This window comes from Monodelphis domestica, chromosome X (genome assembly GCF_027887165.1).
Source record: "Monodelphis domestica isolate mMonDom1 chromosome X, mMonDom1.pri, whole genome shotgun sequence".
Taxonomy (NCBI): domain Eukaryota; kingdom Metazoa; phylum Chordata; class Mammalia; order Didelphimorphia; family Didelphidae; genus Monodelphis; species Monodelphis domestica.
In genome coordinates, this window is record NC_077235.1 from 30,520,793 (window position 1) to 30,545,039 (window position 24,247).

A 24,247-nucleotide genomic window follows, 5' to 3' on the forward strand; every position below is an offset into this window, starting at 1 on the left:
ATAACTAATTGTAGGTAAGCTAAGTTGTTGTAATCATAGTGCTAAATATCTTTCACAAGTTTAAATTGTTTTTAAAAATAGTGCAATTAGGAATAAAACTTTGTTTTTTTTAATTCCAGATGGTGTGCAGAAGGTGGAAACTTGATTTGTTGCGACTTTTGCCATAATGCTTTCTGCAAAAAATGCATTTTGCGCAACTTAGGTCGAAAGGAGTTGTCTGCAATAATGGATGAAAACAACCAATGGTATTGCTACATTTGCCGTCCAGAGCCTTTGTTGGACTTGGTCACTGCATGTGATAGTGTATTTGAGAATTTAGAACAGTTATTACAGCAAAACAAAAAGAAGATAAAAGTTGAAAGTGAAAAAAGTAATAAATTATTTGAACACTCGCACAAGTTTTCTCCAAAGAAAAATGTTTCAACTTGTAATGGAGAAGAAAAGAAAGTGGATGATTCTCATTCTGGAAGTGTAACTTACTCTTTTACAGCACTAATGGTGCCAAAAGAAATTGTTAAAAAGACAAAAAAGCTGGTTGAGACCACTACAAGCATGAATGCGAGTTTTGCAAGATTTTTGAAACAGGCCTCTGAAAATTCAGAAATGAGCACAGTAGTAAAGTTACGCCAACTTAAAGCTTTTAAATCTGTGCTGAATGATATCAAGAAGGTCCATCATTCATTAGAAGAAGGAGTGAATATGGAGATTCGTGCTTTGGATACTTTAAATAAAGAGACTGTTACCATGGAGCATAAAGCTGATATTCTTAAACCAGAAACTGAAGTTACAAAATTAGAAGTATACTATGAGTCTAAAAAGAAGGACTTTTCAAAATGTGACAATAAATTATCAATGAAGCGAGTTGGAAGTGAAATGGTTGGTCAGAGTCTTCCAGTGGTGGGGCAACCAGCAAATAAAAGTGCTGGTGCTGAAGATAAGAAATCTAATAGAAAAGAAGCTCGCTTTGAGCCTGCCAACACTTCTGAAGCCTTAGATATGGATATTGTTTCTGTTCCTTCTTCAGTCCCTGAAGATATTTTTGAGAATCCTGAAGCTGCTATGGAAGTTCAGGTTTCATCTGAAAACCAACGTGATGGCAATAATGCTACAGAGCGAGATGTAGAGCATTCTGTAAAATCAAAAGACCACAAAGGAGGTACCAAATTCAAAATATCAGCTAAGGTAACAAAAGAATTGTATGTTAAACTCACTCCTGTTTCCCTTTCTGATTCTCCAGTAAAAGCTGCTGATTGTCAGGAGGCAACACAAGAAAAAGAAGAAAACAAAAGTTCTGTTACTTCTAAGGCAGAAAACCGTAGCTCTCAAAAGGAAAGAAGTTGTGATGAGGATTTTGTTGAAAATGACATTCCATTAGTTTCAGAAGAAGCTGACCTTCGAAGATCCCCACGTGTAAAGACTACCCCTCTAAGGCGACAGACTGAAGCCAACCCTATCACATCCAATTCAGATGAAGAAAATAATGATGTGTATAATGAAAAACGTAAAAGAAAGTCATTAGTGCAGTCAGTAAAAAAGGATAAACGGACTTCTTCTGATAGTGCCATCGACAGTCCTAAACCTACTAAGGTGCCTAAATGTAAACCATTGGACACTGTGGCTCCTAGTTCAGACTCTGAAGAAATTCCTGCAGTTCTCAAAGAAGTTGCTATGATGAGTCACAGTTCTTCTGATACTGAACAGAATGAAACAAATGAAAATGTTCCAAAGAAGTCTCTGTATGATATAAAGACTCAAACATCCAAAGGTGACAAAGGAAAGAGAAAAAGGAAAAATTCTACTTCTGGTTCTGAATTTGATACAAAGAAAGGCAAAGCAGTTAAAAGCTTCACAGGTTCTAAAAAGAAACGCCATAGCCATTCAGAATCTTCCAATTATGATTCTGAATTAGAAAGAGAGATAAAGAATATGTGTAAAATTGGAGCTGCCAAACAATCCCAAAAAAGACATTCAAACAAAGAGGATTATGGTTCTTCTGAAGATGAAAAGCAAAATGCAAAAGGATCGAGCAAACAAAAGAAAAAAGGTACAAAGACTTTAATAAATGAATCATCTGATGATGATGGAGAAGACAGACAAAAGAATTCTTGCTTTTCAGAAGATACAGTTAATAAAGAAAGTATGTCCTCACAACTAAGAGAACCAGTAACTAAGAAAGATGCAGCGACATCATCTGATGTTCACAAAAGTTATGTGAAAGAAGAGGTTTGCTCTTCTCCTGAAACCTGTAAGGAAGCAGAAGCTATTGAACAAAGTCGTCATCTGAAAAGCAAACCTATGAAAAAGGATAGTTCATTTGATGATGTTACTGAGAAGTCCTCACAAAAAGAGGAGTGTGGGGACTCTTCTGAAGATGAGAAGAAGCAGAAGAAAAGGAGAATTGAAACAAAAGAAAAGAAATCTTCAGAACTGAAAAAGTTTCCTAGTCAGGAAAATGAGGTGACATCATCTGATATTATTGAAAAGTCACTTGAGAGAGAAGATAGTTCCCATTTGACTGAAGATTTTGACCAAAATAAGCAAGGTTCAGCTGAAGCAGAAAAGAAAAATAAAAAGTTAAGAGAGAAAAACTCTAAAAAGAAGGAAGAATTATCTGATGATATTGAAAAGTTAACAGGGAAAAGTGAAAGTGGTGATTATTCTGAAGGTAAAAAAGGATTATCTGGTAGAGAAAGGAAAAAGGAAAACTTAGGGGAGAAAAGTTCAAAGACTGTTCACTATGGTTCATCTTCTGATGTTGAGAAGTGTCTCCCAAAAGAAGAGTGTTGTGATTCTTCTGATGAAAAGAGAAGGAAAAGGATAGAGTCTCGGGAAAGGAGAAATCTAAGTGCAAAAATAAATATCAAGGCAAAACAAAGTGGCTCATCATCTTCTGAAGCAGAGGAGTCATTTTCTGAGGATAGCAAACGAAAAAAGAAAATACCCCTGACAAAGAATAAGAAAAAAGAAAACGTAAAAGACAAAAAGAAGAAGTCCCCCAGAAGAAATGGTAAAAAGCAGCAAGAAATTATTAGTTCTTCTTCTGATGAATTGGGAGATGATGACCAGAATTCCACAGGCGAGGGGAGTGGTGATGAGCAGAAAATTAAGCCAGTGACAGAAGACATAACACTACCTTCAAATGTTCATTCTTCAGGTGTGGAATAGATAGATTTTTAAATATTTATAATTTATGCACTTTTTATTAAAATAAATTGTAATAGCAGATTCGATGTGATAGATTAAATTATTGGTCTGAGAGAAGAATTTTTTTCTTTACATTTAGAAATACTTTTAGATATGGTATGGTGGTGTTTTTGTTTTGTTTTGTTTTTTTGTTTTTTTTTGCTGCAAAATCGTATTTTTGACATTGCTGCTATCTGCCACAGGATCAGTTGTGTTGAAACATAAACAGTTATAGTTCCTTTCTGTTCTGTTTAATGCCTGAGGTGAATGAATAAGAGCTCCTTGAGGGTAGGTATTCTTTGGTTTTCCTTTTGTGTTTGCAGTCCCAGGGCTTTTTTGTACATAGTACAAGTACTTAATCATTTCTTTTTTGAGATGCTCAGACCAAATGATTGCTTTTTGAATGAGTCAAATGAATGGCTTTCAGAAATTTTTAGTGAAAGCCACATAACACTCAGACTTTTTTGACAGATGATTTTGTCATGGAGATAAATGTGGAAATTTTTAAGTTTTGACTGGCACTTTTTAAATAGGGAAGATCAACTTGGCATACTTTGAAATACTGTTAAATAATTTGGTTTAACTGTATTGATATCTGTTTAGAATTCATCTTCAATTTGCTAAGGATTCAAACAAGTATTTCTGACTTTTAAAAACAAAACATGGAAACAGCAAAATTGTTAGGAAATCCTTAAAGTTCTTTATTTTCTACTTGTTTCTATCCTCCAAATAGATTGTAATACCAATCTAATTCTGGTCTGGAGTATTCTTTGTTGGTATGGATATGCTATTAATAAGGAGTCAGGTTATTGGTTTCAGTTTTAAGCCATTATATAATTAAATTGTATATATATATATTGATTATTCTCCTTGGGGCTTTTTGAAGTTTTTATTTCTCATGCTATTAGATATCACACATAATTGACATGTGATATCACAATTTTTACCTTTTTATTTTAATGATTTCCTGTTGAATATTCTTTCAGATATTTAATATGATTTCACATATACTGGTTTGAATATCAACTAAAATTATATAGTTCTTTTAACTGGGAATTCAAAAATAATTCTCTTGCATATTGTGCTTCTAAATTGATGGCTGTTTAGCTTGACTTCATTCTTTTGACATCTACTTAAATGTTTCTTTTTTCATAAAGAACAATTTTTTAGGAAATGGTATTGAATTACATGACAATCTATTACCTCTAATTTGTTTTTCATTTGAGATAATTGTTACTAAGACTTAAAAGGCCAAAAGGAAACTAAGTAATATTAAGTGGGATGCAGGGTATTAAGGATGACTCAGGTTATTCAAAGGGCAGCTTCATAATGAAGAAGCTCAATTTAATCTTGTTTTGGTTTTATGTTTCCATTTCATATATTAGATCTCTTATTTTGGCATATAATTAGGTTTCTTTCATATATTAGATCCTTTAATTTGGCATGGAATTAGGTTTCTACTCATATTTGCTGCCACTGTTTTATAATTGTTAAATATTTCATGGCAAAACTTTGGTTATATTTTTCCTAATTCACCATTTCATCTGTGCTAGCACTTGTATATTAGTGAATTATCTTGATCTGTCTTCTATCTAGAGGTCTTGAAGGCTCTTCTATTGTATTGTATTTCCACTGACAACTAGACTTGGGATCATGAGACATTCACATCAAAAATAATCTAGTGCATACTATAATAACAACAAATGTTTATTAAATACTTAATATATGAACATTTACTGAGTGCTTGCTTTGTGTAAAACAGCGCTACTTAGATATTTGGGATTTAGCAGCAACAATTAAATACTTCTTCCTCTCCAGAATGTACATTGAAAATTACCAAAATAGCAATGAAATAATTCCTGTCTTCAAAAACTTATACTGAAAATTAAACTATAGTGTCATAGAATTAGATTCACGAGGGGTCTCGGAGGGCATCTTGTCCATTCCCATTTTCTTGATGAGGAAACAGAGGACCAGAAACATTAAATACCTTGTCAAAGGTGGTACATTTGAACAGGTGCTAAAGTGTACTTTAGATGCTAAGTATTAACTTATCACTCTTCATTTTCCTGGCATAGCCAAAGTAAATTTTTAAATAATGTGTGATTCCAAAGTGTCATTCACAGCATTATGTAGAGACATCTTCTCTACCCTAGCAGGAGTTTGAACATATATTCTTATAATGGAATGAGAGTATAGTACAGTCCTGAGAGAGTAGGGGAGGTGTATGTTTAAGTGATTGGTAGGCATGATATGACTGTCATAGAGACATACTTGTGATTAGAACATTTTATTAACGAGTACTATATATTGAGTGATAGATACATTTCCCTGTGTAAATATAGCACTCTTTCTCCAATGAAAACATTTCTCCGTGGTTTCTTCTCATACCTAATCTTTTCATAGGACTTTGCAGCAATGTCGTGCTCTCTAGAAACAACAAAAATATGACATGCTTAGGATCTTGGTTCCACAATATTTATGTTCTCTGACTATAGCTTACCATAGCCTATTTTTTGAGGAGAAAGAGATCACTAACAATAAGGAGTGGATCAGGACTGATTTCCAGGTTATCTTATTTCTCAGCTGGTTGAATTTTAATTTTAACTAGAATATGTATTCTCTATCACTAATTATTCTTGAAGTCATAATTTGTGGGTATGCTGCCCTTTCGGCCATAGTGCTTTTCAGCCTTTGGTAAGGTTTCCAGGACCTTGTGCCTTGCTGAAAAATTTTAAAGAATCTAGGGTAATTTCCATAACATAAACAGAACTAGATTATACATGTTTTTTCAAGTAAATTTGACAATAATTGCTGCTGTGCAATTTGGGATACTAAAAGAGGAAATGATGGTTTGATGTTTAAGTAAGAGGTAACAGTAATAAAAAGAAATGTAAGAACTATGTTGAAAAGCACAAGAAACATAGACTCGATGTCCTGGATGCCTCAATGACCTCTGTAGCCCCTGAAATGTAGCATATCACAGTTGAATTCATAGGCCTCTTATTGACCTTTAGGCATCAGGGAAAGTTCAGTTATGTTCATTGTATTCTGAGGAGTTTTTGAAAAAATAGGAAATAAAATATATAAAATATTTTGGGAGAAATCCCCTTAAAATGATTAATATTAGATATTTTCAGTCCCTATAGATGGTGTAGATTTCTGTTTGCCAGAAAATTTGTAGAATACTTCTGAGATGAGCTAGTTCAACAGCTTGAGTTCACAGAGAAGGACTTACTTATATGAAATTCCGCCTCCCCCCCCCTTTTTTTTTTAACAATAAAAGAGATAACTTGTATATGTATAGTGGTCATGTGGCATTATTAATGGGATAGAAGCAGTCTCTTTTCTGTCTAAAACAAAAAAGGTTGATTAAAATATTGGGTCTTTTTGGCTTCCTTTGTAACTTATATTGCCCATAGGTTTGCTCATAATTATAAAAGTTCTTACTCTTTTTAAAGGTGATGAAGCTGACAGACGAGATCCTGTCAATGTGGATGATGACGAAGATGAAGATGATCCTGAGAATAGGTATGATTCCACCTCTAAGGACAGTAAAAAGATTATAACACACCCTAGGCGTGGGCGCAAGCGAGAGCAACGGAGCAGCAAGCAGGCAGTCAAAACCAGGACCGCCTCCCTGGTAAAGACACGCTCACAATCTTCACGCAAGCTTCAAAGCGAGGCCCACACAGGGCCAAAACTCAGAAACAAAAAGGAAAAAATAAGTATTTAGAAGTGTTAACACACCTTGCATAGGGGGTGTTATAAACGCACGGTAGCACTTATGCCTTTCTGTTCCCATGTATAATCTGATATTTGACTGAGAATTTCTTAATCCTTGTAGTCAGATGCTGTCCATGATAACTGTGAATCACAAGGCCCTAAATAGGTGCCATCGTACTCATTTGTCATTAATCTCTGCTCTATACCTGCTGTTAGTTCTGGTGGTGCTATTTTTTAAAAGCTTTAGCTTTTAAAGACCAAAAAGGCACAAATTTATAAGATAGGAATACTTTGAAGCTAAATTTCAATTCATATACAGATATATTACCTCAGTTTGTTTCAGTGGTTATTATTTTTAAAGGCCTTTAGTTAAATTTTAGTTTATGTAGCATAAACTTGTAATTTCTGTAATCCAGTTTTATTTGAAATGAAGCCCTTGCATACAGTTGTCAAAGAAAATGTAATTCATTTTTGCAGTTTTGCAACTCATTCTTTTCCTTAACATTTGTTCCCTCTTTATGTGTTCCAGCAAAGCTATCCCTAATTGTCCACAGCAAAAAAAAAAAATACACAAATACATAGCAAGAGAGGCAAAGAGTGTGGTATAGTGGAAAGAGCAGAAGCCAGAGACCTTTCCCGGCTTAAATAGGTTTCCTCCTCAATTCTGAGTCTTAGTTTCTCATCTGGAAAATGAATGGATTTACCTACATACTACTTTCTTAATGTCCCTTCCCATTCTAAATTGGTACTTTTTGTGTTAACCATATTAAAAGTGTAGCACAGTATGAGTTTAGTTCTTAGTAAGATAGACTTTCATGTTTTAAGGAGATGAGAAAAGCATATCCAGTTTTTCATAACATCTTTGTTGTAAGAAACTGACATTTTGCAGTTAGTAAATGTGAGGCCAGCTCTTCTTAGAGATGTACTTTACATTTACCAATTCCATCTTCTTTTTTGATTCAAAATTTTACTAATTTTAGCATAGAGCACAGTCTCCATTCTGTAAAATAGTCAATAGTTTTCTTATTAAAACAAATAAATACTTTTATTTTGCACCTTAAATAGTGATTATTCAGCATCAAATGCTGCTAAGCCTTTTTTATTAAATATTTAAACACATCCTGCTATTTTTCAGTTGGGGGGAAGTGATTCAGGGATTTCACAGTATAGGCTTTCGGTCACAAAATTTAGGCCACTGAAATTGCTTTAATTCCTTTCCACTTTAATGTTTATTCCTTCTCATTTTCTAGAAGAGCACAAATACAAAGTCTTACCATCCATCAGAATTATAGAAAACTCATACCATACAAACATGTATAGGTATCTATGCATACATGCATACCTGCTTAGATAAACACACACTTTTAAACAATGCAGACTTTCCCCCTCATTTAACTTTGATTTCTCTAATTTTACAATTAGTCACAAAACCAGTTTTCCTTGAGGTGCTTGTTTTAAATTTGTATTCTCATCTGATTAAGCTTTATTTTACTTTTTTGTACTTGAAAACCTTTAAAGTGCTCTGATTCTCCCCACCCCATATCCCTTCTGTAATTGACAAGTGCTTTACTGAGAAAGATCTACCACTGCATGTCAGATAGTGCTTAATGGAAAATGCAACTGTTTGGGGTTTTTTTTAAAGCAAAATTGAATATTTTGTTATGTTTTTGGTTATGCAATCTATACATTAACTTAAACTGTTCTCATATGGTAGTCAAGAAGCTTCTTGATTTACACCATGCCAAAGAGGGCACCCTGTGCCTAACCAGTGTTTTGTTTGTACTGTGGGTATGTGAGTACCAAAACTGCACACTTCTACTGTAGACCTTGTGTTTAGGCACATCTGCATATGTATTGAATGATTATAAACATTTGTTTTGCAGCTCTTAATTGAATTTTGAAAATATATATTTTCCAGTTTGCTATTTTGAGTGAGTCATTACATGAGACAGTGCTGTATGCTTTTCTTTATTTGCTGTATTTATTTTTTTATTATTTCTGCTTCTGCTTTTTTAGCCACATTGTACTATGTTTCAAGTGTTTATGTTTATTTAGAGGTAAATAGTGTATTAATGCAGAATGCCTAAGTATTTGTTGGATACAATAAATTTTTGTAAAACATTTTTCTCGTTTAAGCATTTAATTTAAGTTTTAATGGCTCATTTAAGGGTTGAATTATGGTAATGAGATATCATATAGTTTGTAGATAAAGAATTTTGGTAGGCCACCCTCTTATGAAATCAGATGAACTTCTGTCAACTTTTTTCACAGCATCCGTGTAATGGAAGGAATGTTGGACTAGGAATCATGAAACCTGAGATTCCAGTCCCATTGTAAAATGTTTGAAGTAGATGATCTTCAAAGTCCATTTCAGCTCTAATAGCTTATACTTCTTGCAAATGAAAACATATATGGGACAGTTAGGTGGCCCATTAGATTGAGAATCAGACCCAGAAACGGGAGGTCCTGGGTTCACATCTGGTTTCAGACACTTCCTAGCTGTGTAACCCTGGGTAAGTCCATTGACACCCATTGCCATAAGAAAAGAAAAGAAATGAGAAAATGTATTTGAATTCTTTATTAATATTATTTTTCTAGATACTAAAAAATTCCAATTTTAAAAGAGCAATTTCCAATGGCTTCAAGATATTAAAGAAAACACCACATTAGTCAGACTTAGAATGTATTAGTGTGTTGTGTATATATATATATATGTATATATATGTAGAGAGAGAGATAAATTTTAAATTGAAAGTATATTTTTGTTAAATTGCATTAATAGGGACTGTATCTATAAGTGAATCATAGCATTTACTCACTTTAGATGTGCTCAACTGAAAATGTCTGGTGAAGAAATTTATAGTAATATCCTCACCTAAGGCTACGAGTTCAGTATTCTCCATTTTACTTATTTGAAAGTATTTTAATTTTAGAGCATATTTGTTTAGTTGGATCTAACTAGAGAATAGTGATTAAAGCCACATCATTGCACTGATTATGCTTTTACTCCATTGAACAAATTCAATACTATGAACATTCATGAATTAGTTTGATATTTGTTTTGCTATTTTAATTCCTGTTAACTTAAACAAGTTTTTTATTGGAAGTACTCCTGTTCCTCTTTTAGTGAAAAATCTTTTCTGTTTTTTGAATATGAACCGAGGATGCCAGATATGATCAAAATTTATTTTTATAGTCAAAACTTCACTTAATCCAACTTAGCTCAATTAAAGAGAATTTAAATCCCTACTTAACCTTTTTTATCATGTAAACTATGCTTTACTGGGTTCTTTCTCTTTTTTATGTTAGAATTTATCAACAAATATTCTGAAAAAATTCAGGAAAATGTTTTACACAAATAGTTTGTCATTTCTTAATTGTAATATTGTATGTATAGGCCTTTATTTTTTCTCAGGTTAATGAATATATTACAAGCCAGTTTTATTTTTTAATGAAATCAAATTGGGTACTCCTGAGGAAATTTTTTAAAAATATTTTTTTATATAAGTCATTAAAGAGGATAAATCTGATCCCAGTATCTCCGAGGCAGCAAGCAATTAGAAACTTTTATTGAATCTAGAACTTTATAGAAATTGTTAAAAGAAATTGCTCAGAGTTAAAGAGTTGATGGCTATCTTGGGAGTTGCCTTGAATCTTCTGAATTCTCAAAGAGTGCTCTGTGAAACACTCCTTTCTAGCCAGAAAACAGGAAATTGTTTGTTTTGTGATATTAGCTGTAGTTGTGTTTTGTTTTTAAATTTGGTAGCAGTTTTCATATTTGGGGATAAGAAAGTGCTTCTGATGATGGTCCCATACTCAATGGCCCCAGTAGTACTTTATGAAGACATTGGATTCTCCTGGAAATGTTCATTTTAATGAAGCTATTTTGCTAACTTTGGATCTGCTTAAACATTATACACATTAAAAATGTTAGTAAATATTTGGATCCTCTATCAGGTACTCATTCTTTATATACTACATATTACAGTCATTTATGAACGGTAACAATGTTTTTCCCATCATGAAAATATTCATGGTAATCCTAGTCATTTTAAGCTATCAAATCTACCTTGCCCCTCTCTGTTTAATATACTTGGGGGGGAATGGATCCCTCTTTCCCACAGATACTGTCTTTTATGTAATACTCTCTAAGGAAGATTTTTGAGTATCTTGGCCTTTTTTTGAGTGATAGAATCAGGATTTCTTAAAATAAGTTCTCAGTCAGATTCAGGTAAGTATCTGGTTAAATATTTGTCAAACTCAGGAGGTCCCAGGCTATAGATGGTTTCTAGCACTGTGCCTAACACATCGTAGGCACTTAAGGAATCGTTATTATTTGATCTCAACTTCCCTTTGCTACATTTTTCTTCTTGGACCAGGAAAATATCTGGTAACTATTCCTATTCTGATTGACTTGGACTTATCACTGTTGGCATAGCCCTTCCTCCTCTACCTAGCTCAGTGTTTTCAGGAAATTTTAAAAGTTTAGAAATTCCTGGTATAATAAAATTATCTATCACTCTGACGGAAGATTGCATACATCCCTTTTTTCGAGATATTATATTAAACATAAGGAATGTTGAGTACAACTTAATAGCTTGTTACCTGAAAATAAAAGATCCTTTCATTTTGAATATGATTAATTACTTTTTTCCACTCAAAACTTTGTGTCTTAATCATTTGATAATTGTTTTCCTAATGCCCTTTCCAGAGAGGAATAAGGAAAACATAATTTAAAATGTTCTTGATTATTACATATAATATTGCAAAGCATTTAGTTTTTTCTCAATAGCTTCAAATGATGATTTATCAAATTAAATTTAATAAGGGATCTCATTTTTTTAATTCAGAAGGAAAAACAAATCCATTAACTTTGTTTTTAAAAGAAAATTGAAAAATATTTTAGAACATTTGCAAGGTGAATTTTCCCACACCAGGATGCCTTTCTGTAGTTTCAAACCTTGGATTTCTAACACTTACGAAACAGCTGTATATAGGCCATAAATGGTATTGGTTATTGTCATTGAATCTATTAATAACTGATTTTGCAAAGTCTATCATAGATTTCTGACAGGAAGTACATTTTTTATATAATAAGTTCCATGTACCAATATTGTTGAAATAATCATCTAATCATGAAATAAGAGGAACACTTCACTTAACTTAATGACAGTATGGAATTGGCAATATAGGTCACAAACATTTTTAGTGCTTTTGATTTCTAAGTGGTTCCATGGAACCTTTGTCAGTTCTCACAGCATCAGTTATCTTTTTGCAGGTGACTCCCACCTTTCCATAGTTCTTTTTTGGGAATTCCAGTTCTACATCACCATCTGTCTTTGAATGCTTCAAACCAGATGTTCCACAGACATCTCAAACTCAACATATCCAGAATAAATTTTCTTCCCCACCCTTCCTTTCCCACACCACACACACTTTTTCCTAACCTTTTTCTCTTGACAGTACCATTATCTTTCTTGTCACTTAAAGTTCTCAAGATTAGTTATCTTAAACTTTTTACTCTTCTTTACATCGTTTATCAAGTTATTTTACATGTATTTTAAGTTCTACCTTGACAACATCATTGACATTAATTTCCTGCTCTCCACTTAATTTTTATTCACCTTAATTCAGGCTCCCATCATTTTTAGTCTCCTAATTGGATTTTTCCTTCCAGTTGCCAATCCATCCTTCACACAGACACCAAAGTAATATTTCTAAAGTACAAATTTTATTGTGATGCTCTCCAATACGTTAAATTTTAATTCCTTCCTATAAACTCTAGGATCAAATTCAAACTCCTCTATTTGGCCATTAACTCCCTTAAAATCCTGGGTCCAGTTTAAGTTTCCAGACTTATTAGTATCCTCCATGCACATTGTAGTTTAGCCAAACTTGCCGCTTAGGTGTGCCTGATTGTCTCCAATCCTTTTGGCTTCATCTATTGTATCCCTCTTTCCTGGAATATACTTTATCATCCCCTCTGCTGCCTCAAATTCCTGGTTACCTCCAATGCTACGTTCAAGCTTTGTTAAGTAAAGCTTTCCAGGTTTTCCTTCCCCTTGTATCCTCCAGCTAGTGTCTTCCTCCTTGAAATTCCTCCATATTTTTTTTTCCTGTATGTATTTTTGTATACATGTCTCCCCAGATAGAATGTAAGCTCCTTGAAGGCAGATATTATTTCATTCTTTTCTTTATATCCCCACTACCTAGCACAGTATCCAGCACATAATAGGCGTTTTCTAAATGCTTGTTCATTGATTGAATTACACTCTCCTGTTTGAAAGGTATGTGTAGATAGCTATGGTTTTACAGATTGATTTTTCCTAATGCTAGTGTTTTGACTTAGGTACTTGTAGCATATACCATTATATACATTATAAATGTATTTTAGGTTCCATATGTTTTTTATATTAAATACTATAGTCAAGATTATTGTAACTTTCAAAGCCAAAATTTTGTATTTTAGCTCAAGTTTCTATGGAATGTTTGGGATGTGAAACTACGTAAAGAAGTGTTTTAAAAAGTTTTAATAATTATGAATTTTAATGTTAAATAGCTCGATCTTCCAAAAATGTCCATTTCATTTCACTCATGTTCTAACTGCCCCTTTGTGCCCTTTAATGAAGTGGATTTTAGACTTAGCTAATTTACTAATTTAGAACTGGTACTTGGGGTTAAATGTAAATTTTTTAAAACATATCATCTTTTATTTTCAAAAGTTTCAAATTTAGCCTGAGCTACTTTACTTCTAAATGTATTGTTCCTACTGAATTGGTTTCACATCCATAACTATTTCCTAGACTATAACAAATCCATCCCTCAGTTGGTTAGTAGTATGATATGGGTGAGATAAGCCAAGACTGGGAGTTAAAAGTCCTTTTCCAAATCTGAACTCTGTCACTACTGACCTAAATGTATCACTTCCCCTCTCTGGGCCACAGTTTGTTCCTCTTTCAAGGGAATTGGACTAGATGATCTATAAGATCCTCATTAGCCCATGACATTTTGTGACACTCAGGCTTGACTTTTTCATCTAAAGTTACCAGGGGGCAAATGTTCAGCCTTTCTTTTGATTTTTTGCCTGCATGAAAATTGCTAACATTTTCGATTCTCAGAGGTTCATCCTACCCTATAGTCCTTTTTTTGTTTAATTATCCTACTAGTTGTTCTAAGTGTTTAACAGCAACCATCCTCATTTACTTTCTGGTTTGGACAAATTCTCTCTTGCTATCCTTCCTATCTTTTCCTTATTGCTTGTTTTCTTTTTATTTGCCTCTTAACATTGTAGCTGTTCTTTATGTCCTTTTTCAGTTCACTTCATGTTTATTTTTGGGCAAAGGACTGTTGTCCTGTCCCCTACCCCCCTTGTTATTTTGCTTTCTTCCTTTCTCCTTCCTACTCTTGCAGAAAATGGAGTATTGGCTCCATTTCTTTTGAATTTCTACGTTTAGCTGTCACAAAAATTTAACAACCTATTCCATTAATGTTTTTGATTGAATTGTAACTGATTCAGATGATACAGTTCACCTAGGATATAATCTTGAACAGTGAAATTCTAATAATAGCGTGTGGTCCCTTTGGTGACTTACCAGAAATTTCCTTTAAAGCCTAAACAAAGGACGCTTGAAATAGAATCTACCAGGTATCCATTGCATGGATCTGACTGTGAGATCTCAAATTGATACTTTAACATTCTCTTGACTAATTCTTAAATGATGATGATTATCTAAAATCTCTGGCTTTGGATTCCAATTATAAGGCGGTCAAATAAACCTTCAGGCCTATGTATCATAGCAGGCTTTCTAGTGAGATGTGACTTTCTATGCCATGAATAGCATCTTTTTTTATATTGAAGATCATTCTAAAAGCCTTCTGATTTTCCAAATGAAATTCCATCTTCATAAGTTGTGCCAATTAAGTAAGCTCTGTTTCTATAGCAAGTGTCTTTCCCTAATGGGCAAGTGACACTTTGTGGCACTTTCCTATTTCTTGATATTTTGGATTCAGTCATTCAGTGTTTTTGTCAGTCATTTCATTTGCCCCTATCTTTAGGACAACGTGTATAGATTGTTTTCTGACTTATAATCATATATTTAGAGCTGTAGGAAACCTTAAGGGTCATCTGTGCCAATCCTCTAATGTTACACATTAGGAAACTGAGGCCCAGGGATCTTGAAGAATGCGCCCAGGTCAAACAAGGATTAACTTTCAGAGGTGATCATTGAATTTGGAGTCTCTTGACTCCAGGACCAGTGTTCTTTATTTAGATGGTTTCCTCCTCATCATTAGTATTTTTAATGAAAGCAAGCTCATATAAACTAAATAAGTCTAAAGAATCTTCATTCCTACTTACATATATATATACATGAAAAGGAATGTGACCTTCTGAAGCACATTGGTTCTGTATAAGTATATATTAAATTGCTCTCAAAAGCTACTGAGATCTGGCTTCCCATTGTTTTGGATATGGATATAGTCATCCTGTAACTAATTTATGATGTCCTTGTTTTTATTAAATTCAAGATAGAAGATAAGTAAGTTTAGTATTTTGATATATCATAATTTTTTATCTTAGGAAATCTAAGTTTTAAGAGGAGAATGTATATATGCTTGCTATTAGAGTTAACTATCAAATAGAGCCAATATGATTGGAAATATTTTTCCTTCTGATTTCGGGGGCCAGAATGAGGAGGAATATGGATACTTCTCAAAGAGGAAAGATGCTTCATAGGGCCACCTGAGTATTTCTATTTCTTGTCTCATTCTACCCAGCCTAGATCAGGAAAGCAACCCTCAGCAAGGTAAAGTCACAGGTAAGCATAGGATTAGCTTTAGCCATTAGTGATGATCTGTTTTTTGAAAGCATTCAATATTGGCGTATTTTTTTGTTTTTACAAAAAATAATTACAAGAGTCGGATTATAAATTAGTATGGAGATAAACAACTCTCCCAACTCAACCTTTTCATTTTTTTAATGTTTCTTTCTATACCAAGAACACTGAAAGAAAACTTGCTTTTCAATGTCAAAAAACTGGTGCCTCAACATCCTCCTACCCTTCAGTAAATGCTACTTCTGTGGTGTTATGAGAGGATGCTCTCTAACTTGGATAAAGGTCAAAAACCTAGGTCCAACAAAGATCTCATAATCCCCCTTTTCAGTTTTCAATTGTGCATTAGACCCTCTGTTACTTTGGAACTTGTGCAAATGATTTAGTGTGATGTCTTAGACGTTGGTTGCTTTCTTGTTATGTGCAGTTGTATGGAAACACTTTGACTTGTACCAAAATGATGTGATAACTTAATTCTCTGGCATTTGCTACTTAAACAGCTATAGAATTATATTGCTATAAGAACCTGGTTTTTGAGACTTTGGTAGCTTGAGGGCTTTTTTGACCATTTACGTTCTTTAAATCTTTTGAATTTTTAGTCAAAATGTGAATCTTTTGCACTATGTTTTAATAAAAAGCCAAAGTGCTACTTCCTGCCTTAAGAACATTAAGAGTTCTTATAATACACATGTGAAAACATTTCTGGTCCACTTTCTGCTTTATGATTCTTGAATTTGGCTGGTTTAGTGTATTCATGGTTGTTAAAGCAGTGAAGTTTAGGTGCTGATTACTTGGGTATCAAAGATTTTCAGATATATCCCTTCTGATTTGTTTTGGTCTTTCCTTGTGACTTGATTGGTGTTAGGAAATCTTTAATTCATAGCCTTAAATGATTTACTGAAGGCTTGCTTGTTCTTTTTCTGCCTATCACCAGCACCTAGAACAGTGTTTGGTACATAATAAGCATTTTTTAAAAATGCTTGGTAATGGACTAAGTCTAAAAATGAAAATTCACCTCACTCCATCTTGGAGAACTAGTCCATTTTATGGTGACTTTTTAGAAAAACCTATTGGAAGAGACCATTGTTTTATTGCTTGTCAATTTTCCCATTTATTCAGTAGGAGAATTGTCTTGCCATTTTTACAGGTGTTTTGTCTGGTTAGCCCATCCACCTTTTCAGTTATTAGGATATGATGATTAAGTAAGGAGGATTAGAAGGAAATTGAGTTCCAGTTTATGATATATGGAGAATTTCGTTCTGACAAGTTATTCAGTATGTAATTGAATTGTATCAAATTGGAAGATGTTTACCATTAAGAGTATTCTAAAAATTTTTTTTCAAATTGATGTTCTCTAAACTATAAGGTTGTTTATTAAAATGTATATTGTATTGCTATGCTTCTTAGTGCAATTTCTTTTAGCATTGTATTTTTCTTAGTACTTCTGACATTCACTTTATTTATGATTTCATTTCATTTTCTTACCCATAGAATACATAGTTTTGTTTTCTTTTTTATTCTCAAGAATTGCCAAAAAGATGCTCTTGGAAGAAATCCAGGCTAATATTACCACTGATGAGGATGCATCTTCAGATGAAGAACCAACTAAAATGAAAAAACGATCTGCGAAACAAAATGAAGAAAACACAGGTGATGAGAGTGAGCCACAAAAAGGTACAGTGTGTCATACGTTGATTTGGTAAGACCAGAGGTAATTAGATGTTAGCTATCATCATGGTTACCTTTATTATCTTTAGTAAAGTGATGACTTTGTAGATTAGCTTTGATTCTTAAAAGGTTACACTTTGACCAATACTTCACACATGTATGAAGTATATGACTAACAAGTGATAATTATCACCTATCTCTAGGAAAAGAAGTGCTTCTTTGTTTGTCATGCCATATTTCAGTATTACCTTACTCAAATAACTGTTTTAATAATTTTTTTACCAGTAACATTTTAACAAGTCACCCACTTTTTGTTCAGCTTTCTTTTATCTGGCTTTACTTCTTTTTAGTTATACATTCTTTTATCTGACTTTACTTCTTTAGAGCATAACGTTGAGCATGATGAACACGGCAACTCTGATACCGATTCTGACTCTGAACAATCCAAGAAACCTCGATATCGGCACAGACTCTTACGTCACAAACTGTCCGGGAGTGATGGAGAGTCAGGAGAAGAAAAGAAGTCAAGGCCCAAAGAGACAAAGGAAACCAAACGCAGAAATAGGAGGAAAGGTTAGAAATCAGCATTAAAATACAAGGAAATTATTATTTTAAAAAAATTATAAGGTTAAATGATAAATGTAATATTGTATTTTAGATGAGAGTAATGGGCTTAGGTGCAGCTAGATAGCTGAATGAATTGAGAGCCATGCCTAGATATGGGAGGTCTTGATCTCAGACACTTTCTAACTCTGTGATCCTAAGCTAGTTACTTAAGCCCCATTGCCTAGCCCTTCCTGTTCTTCTGCCTTGGAACCAATATATAATGTTGATTTTAAGACAAAGATAGTAAGAGTTTTTAAAAAATGTGCTTGGCTTAGAATGAGATGGACCTTGGTTCATATTCCACTTTTGACACCAGCTCTGTGAGTTTGGCAAATCATATAACATTCATGGACTTTAGGCAATATTCTCAGACTCAGCTGGTAATTCAGAACATCTTGAGATTTGAATTAGTGTTTGAAGTTGCCACACTTCTATGTAAGTGGAGTTGTAGATGTTTCCCCATTTTGTGAAATGTCAAATGAGGTACTAAATTTTAAAATTACATTGGTATGCAGATTTCTTAAGATTTTGGTAGGAGTGTATGTTTGGTTGCTTTTGCCATGCACCTTTAGTGCTGCTGGCCTAACTTCACGTTTTATCTTAGTTGTATCTGGAACTGTGAAGTCTAGATTGTAATTCTAAGCCATATTTTTCAAGAAAATCAAAATTTTCCCCCCATACCTTCTAAATTTAATGTTTAAAATAGATTATTTAAATTCTCATAATCCATAGATAATCAGCTCTCTTCTGTAAGATTTGTAAAGTGCTATACATTTTCTAGAGTCAGCTGGTCCTAGTCAGGATGATCTGAGTTTAAATGTTGCTTCAGACACTTAATAGCTGTGTCACCTTAGGTAAGTAGGAGGCAGAGCTCCTACTTCATGTCTACTGTCTCTTTAGTGTTGGGAAATGTGAATTTAGAAATTTTTTATGGGAATCAAATGTTTCCTTCTGAAAAACTATTCTGTACTCCATAGCTGAGCCTTGAAATAATCTTTAAGGTTGTTCACAGATTGCTTACTACTCTTATTTTTTCTCTGCTTAGTCTCATTGTAGGTTTCCATAAAGGTTTTAGTTTTGTTTTGAGGTTAGAAGGCCTGAAGGGATTTGGTCTTTATTCAAATTGCCTTATTAATATTCAGAAATTTTCCTTTGAGTTCACATAGGCCTTTGGACAGTGTCCTGCCTTAAATTTCATTTTCTCTACATCGGAGAATAATGTACATACTTGTTAGACAAAGTAGGGTGTAGGGTTTGGGGATTGGGTGGTGGGTTGCTTCAGTAAAGTGACAAACAGTGTTCAAGCACTTATATAAAAATGTTTAGGATACTTTCTGAACCTCCCAAAATTAATGTTAAACTGCAGTTCTGTTCATGAAAGTTTACTACTTCCAGAGGTGAGTAGGCATTTGCTCCAGTCGTATAATTCTACAGCAATTTTACTCTCTTCTTCGCTCTAATTCTATAGTTAAATATGCCCTAGTTCAAGCAGTTGATAGAGTGCTTGGTCTTGGCAGTTTATGACTAGAATAAATTTGGCCATTGGTCTGTTTTCCTGCCTTGGTGCTCACACTCATTCAATTTCCCATCCCTGCAGGATAAGTGTCCGAAGAGAAGTTGCTCCATAACTCAGCAGTAGCATTTTAATATAAATCTATTCATTTTTATGATCTCAGACAAAACACACTTGAGATGTCACCTTTTTACCAAATTTTAGCATTATTCTCCAAAGAATTAAATTTTTTATCATATTCTCTATCAATATAATATTAATGAAGTGTTGCTTATGCTACAGTTGATAATTCAATATTTTCATTTTCATCAAGTGAGCAGTGAAGATTCTGTTGATACTGATTTTCAAGAATCAGGGGTAAGTGAAGAAGTGACTGAGTCTGAAGATGATCAGCGCCCTAGAACAAGGTATGTCTCTGAGCTTACCTTTGCTCTGTTGTCATTTTCTGTTACACCCAAACATCTCACTAGTCATTCCTGCCTTGATTTATTCATAATTTATGCTCTTCAATATTACCAGTGGTCTCTTTCATTAGAAATCCGTGCATGTATGTGTTATAGGAATCTAATTATGATTAATAATTTTAATTTTTAGTTATAATTTGAAATTGATTTATACCTTGCAGCTTGGACCCCTGGCAGCTTACCATAATACACTTGCTAATTAAGTAAAACTTTTTTTCTAGGTCCTAGGTTCAAATCTGGCCTCAGACACTTCCCAGCTGTGTGACCCTGGGCAAGTCACTTGACCCCCATTGCCTACCCTTACCACTCTTCTGCCTTGGAGCCAATACACAGTATTGACTCCAAGACGGAAGGTAAGGGTTTAAAAAAAAACAAACTTTTTTTCTAAAACATATTTCAGATAGAGGTGTGGAGGGGGAAACACAGGACAGGGAATTATTCTGGTGGCATTTAGCCTATGGAGAACATTTTAGATATCTGGGTTCTAGAAAATAGTTTTAAACCAATGAAATAAAAGTTCCTCTTCAAACAGATGATAGTTTTTTTTTGCATCAAATTTAGAGGGAGTACTAATATATCAAATCAATCATGTTCAAAACCAAAATTATTTGTCCCATTTCCCCCCCTGATTTCCATTTATTTATAAATAACATCACCATTCTTGTACTCAGCTAGGTTCAAATTGTCACAATCATGCATTATGTCTCTCCTTCCATTGATAGTCCTCATCCAATTAAGAGTTGAGATCTGTCAATTCTGATTTTATTAATAATTTAGATTTATGTTTTCCTGCATTATTTAGTCTGAATGTTTATACAAAATTAGCTATGTTGCCTTCATTTGGGACAGATATCATTTACAGAGAATACAAAATGTGGAGACGGTTGAAAACCTGGCTTATCAGATTAAGATCAAGAGAGGTGAATTAAGGGGCATCTGGGTAGCTCAGTGGATTGAGAACCAGGCCTAGAGACGGGAGGTCCTAGGTTCAAATCTGGCCTCAGCCACTTCCTAGCTGTGTGAACCTGGGCAAGTCACTTGACCCTCATTGCCTAGCCCTTACCACTCTTCTGCCTTGGAGCCAATACACAGTATTGACTCCAAGACGGAAGGTAAGGGTTTAAAAAAAAAAAAAGAGAGGTGAATTAAATAGACTTGAGAGAACTTAGAACATGCACAAGTTCATGATGATATATAATCTGCATATCTAAGAACAGAAAGAATCCAACATTTATTCCACAAACATGTATTAAATTCCTTCAGTGATTATTTCCCTGTGACCATCAATTCAATGATGGATGAAGAATTAAGATAGTCGAAGAAGACTTATTCTGAGGAAATAAAATTTTAAATCATGCATATGACTTGAGCAAATGTGCCTTTGTGGAAGGCAAGAAAGAAGAGCATTTCAGGCAAGGGTACCAATGTGAGTAAAAAAGGAGGCAGGATTTGTGCAAGGGATAATAAAAACCAGAGATGTTATATTCCACAAAAGGAAGCTTGACCTAGAAATCAAATAGTTTTGTCCATTCACAATATGTATGTTTCAGTCAGTTTTGTAAAATCATAGTTCTTGGAAAGATTTAGTAAATGTATGCACATTTGAATAGTTGAGCTCATACGTATTTTTCTAGGTCATTGTCCTATAATAATGTTAATGTCCAGTTATTATAGGGCCCCCCTTCATTCTACTATTTTAGCCACATATACAGATGAGCGTATGTACTAAAAGATAACGCATTATCCAAGATGATTTTTTTTGAATCATCAAGAATTTTTTCAAACTTTCAGATCAGCAAAGAAAGCAGAGCTTGAAGAAAATCAACGGAGCTATAAGCAAAAGAAGAAAAGACGACGCATTAAGGTTCAAGAGGATTCTTCAAGTGAAAATAAGGTAATTATGATAAAATATGCACGATATGTTATAATTGAGAGCATTTTCTTTACTAGAAGAGAAGCCCTCTTTCAGCATAGTATAATTGATTGGTAAATAGTATAAAGATAGGAATCTTCAAAACTATAAAATTTTGGTTTCAGTAAACTGAAGAATGAATTTTGAATAATTTAATTCACTGAATGGCTTATTCAGTGAAAAATTATTAATGACCTGCCATGTGTACTATATTATAAAATACACTTCAGCAGATAAATAGTTAAATAATACATGGAAATTTAAAAATATTTTTGTTTTGTTATTCATTGGGGCCACCAAGTTCTGTGTCGTGTGTGTGTGTGTGTGTGTGTGTGTGTGTGTGTGTGTGTGTGTGTGTTTGGGTTTATGTTTTTTGTTTTTAGATGACGGTATCATTTTTTAGTTAAAATTTATTTACATTCAATTTCTTGAATGCTAGCTGAACTGTAGGACATAATATTGTGTATTAAGAAACTGCTGATAATATTTATTTTCCATTCTCAAATCTTTCATATGTTCCAGAATATATTATGCTATCTTCATTTCCCTAAATATTACTTCGGATTAATTGATGAAATAATCAACAGTCCTTATAAGTCATATATAATGAAATATCCTATTTTTAAAAGATTTCATTCATTTTTGAATTTTGTAGTTATTAATGATCATTTCATTTTAGAGTAATTCTGAAGAAGAAGATGAAAATGATGATTCCAAGTCTCCTGGAAAGGGAAGGAAGAAAATTCGAAAGATTCTTAAAGATGACAAACTGAGAACTGAAACACAAAATGCCTTGAAAGAAGAAGAAGAGAGGAGAAAACGTATTGCAGAGAGAGAACGGGAGAGAGAGAAGTTAAGAGAGGTAATAAATGATAGTTCTACTTACATCCTTATAATAGAACTTAGTCTGCAGTGAACCTAGCACAGGAGGTCATTCCCTTAGTTTTTTAGGTCATTCAAGCGAGGCCCAGCATGGCAGTGACTTGGTCAAGCATTATAAGGTATTTTTGAAACTTATTTTCAAGAATTTGATTAAAGTTATACATTAATTGTTTCAATGAATCTCAGTATTGAAAGCAATCTCAGAGATTATCTAGTCCAACTCCTTTCTGAATAAGACTTCTCTTCATGATATACCCAACACATAGCCTTTGCTTGAAAACTTGTCAAAATGGATACTTACTACTCCTTATTTTAACCCATTCCACTTTTGAATAGCTCTAATTATTATTAAAATTTTCCTGTAATTGATGGGTATTCTTGCTCCTGAGAACTTTTATAAGACATTGCTGATAGTTCTCACCCATTGTGTAAAAAAGATGAGACAGATTTCTCTTCTACTGACATAGCCATTCATAATCTTTTTTTCTCCAATATTGAAGACCTTCTATTTTCATTAAGAAACTATTTATTCTCTTATAACTTAGAGCATGCTGAGGTCTTCCTTGGGTTTCTTTGCTTTTCTTCTATTTGGAAGACTCGTTTGCACTAGATATTCCATAGATTGCAAGCAGTTCATTGCCCTTTTTCCCTGGTCAAGTATTCTAACTATGTATGGACCACTCTAAAATTAACTCTGTTCACTCTCCATAATGTAAGTGATGTCCTCAATCCTTTCTTGTTCTGTTTAGTTACTCTTACACTTTTCCTCATCATAGAACTCCACTGGATGTTCAATGTTTTGAAGTCGTTTTCATTTTTTTATATATTAAGTATGAAATGATAAGAAATATTCTAAGCTACTAAAGCTGTGTTTGGCTGATAGGTGAAAGCAGTTTCTGAAGTGTTTACTCTGTGTTGTGTTCTATGCTCAGTGCCAAAGTTTACAAATACAAGCTTCCTTTTGAATTAGGGAAAACAACACAGGGGAATTGGAAATAGGGTTAGGGGGAGAGGAATTGGTATCTGGGAATTCTCCAGTGGCAAAACTTTGTGATATTTCAATAAGTTGTTTTTATATGTTATATTTGAGCCTATTTTTTCCTGTTAATGTTCAATATTTTGTTAAACTGATTGAATTCCCCACCCTTTGCTATGATTGAAATAGTCTTCCCTTTGAACAGTAACATTTATGTTTTCTCTCACATTCAGGTAATAGAAATTGAAGATGCCTCACCTATCAAATGTCCCATTACAACAAAATTAGTTTTAGATGAAGATGAGGAAACCAAAGAACCTTTAGTTCAGGTTCACAGAAACATGGTAACCAAGTTGAAACCCCATCAAGTAGATGGTAAGAAACTAGAATATATATTTTATTGCCTTATGTTCACTTACCTCTGAAAATAAATGTACTTTATTTTAAAATTGTAGGTTTCTCTATTAATGCAAAAATTTACATTTT

General features: G+C 33.6%; 1 protein-coding gene across 1 annotated transcript in view; it reads left to right on the forward strand.

Annotated features, from left to right (window-relative positions):
- The window catches only part of ATRX (ATRX chromatin remodeler), a gene marked incomplete in the record, with an annotated part of 191,522 nt that overhangs the window by 63,543 nt on the left and 103,732 nt on the right, over positions 1-24,247 (forward strand). The window contains 8 exon segments of the mRNA XM_056809652.1: positions 120-3,154; positions 6,645-6,714; positions 17,266-17,414; positions 17,793-17,981; positions 19,841-19,934; positions 21,783-21,885; positions 22,583-22,765; positions 23,995-24,136. Of these exon segments, the coding sequence (XP_056665630.1) occupies positions 120-3,154; positions 6,645-6,714; positions 17,266-17,414; positions 17,793-17,981; positions 19,841-19,934; positions 21,783-21,885; positions 22,583-22,765; positions 23,995-24,136 (3,965 nt within the window).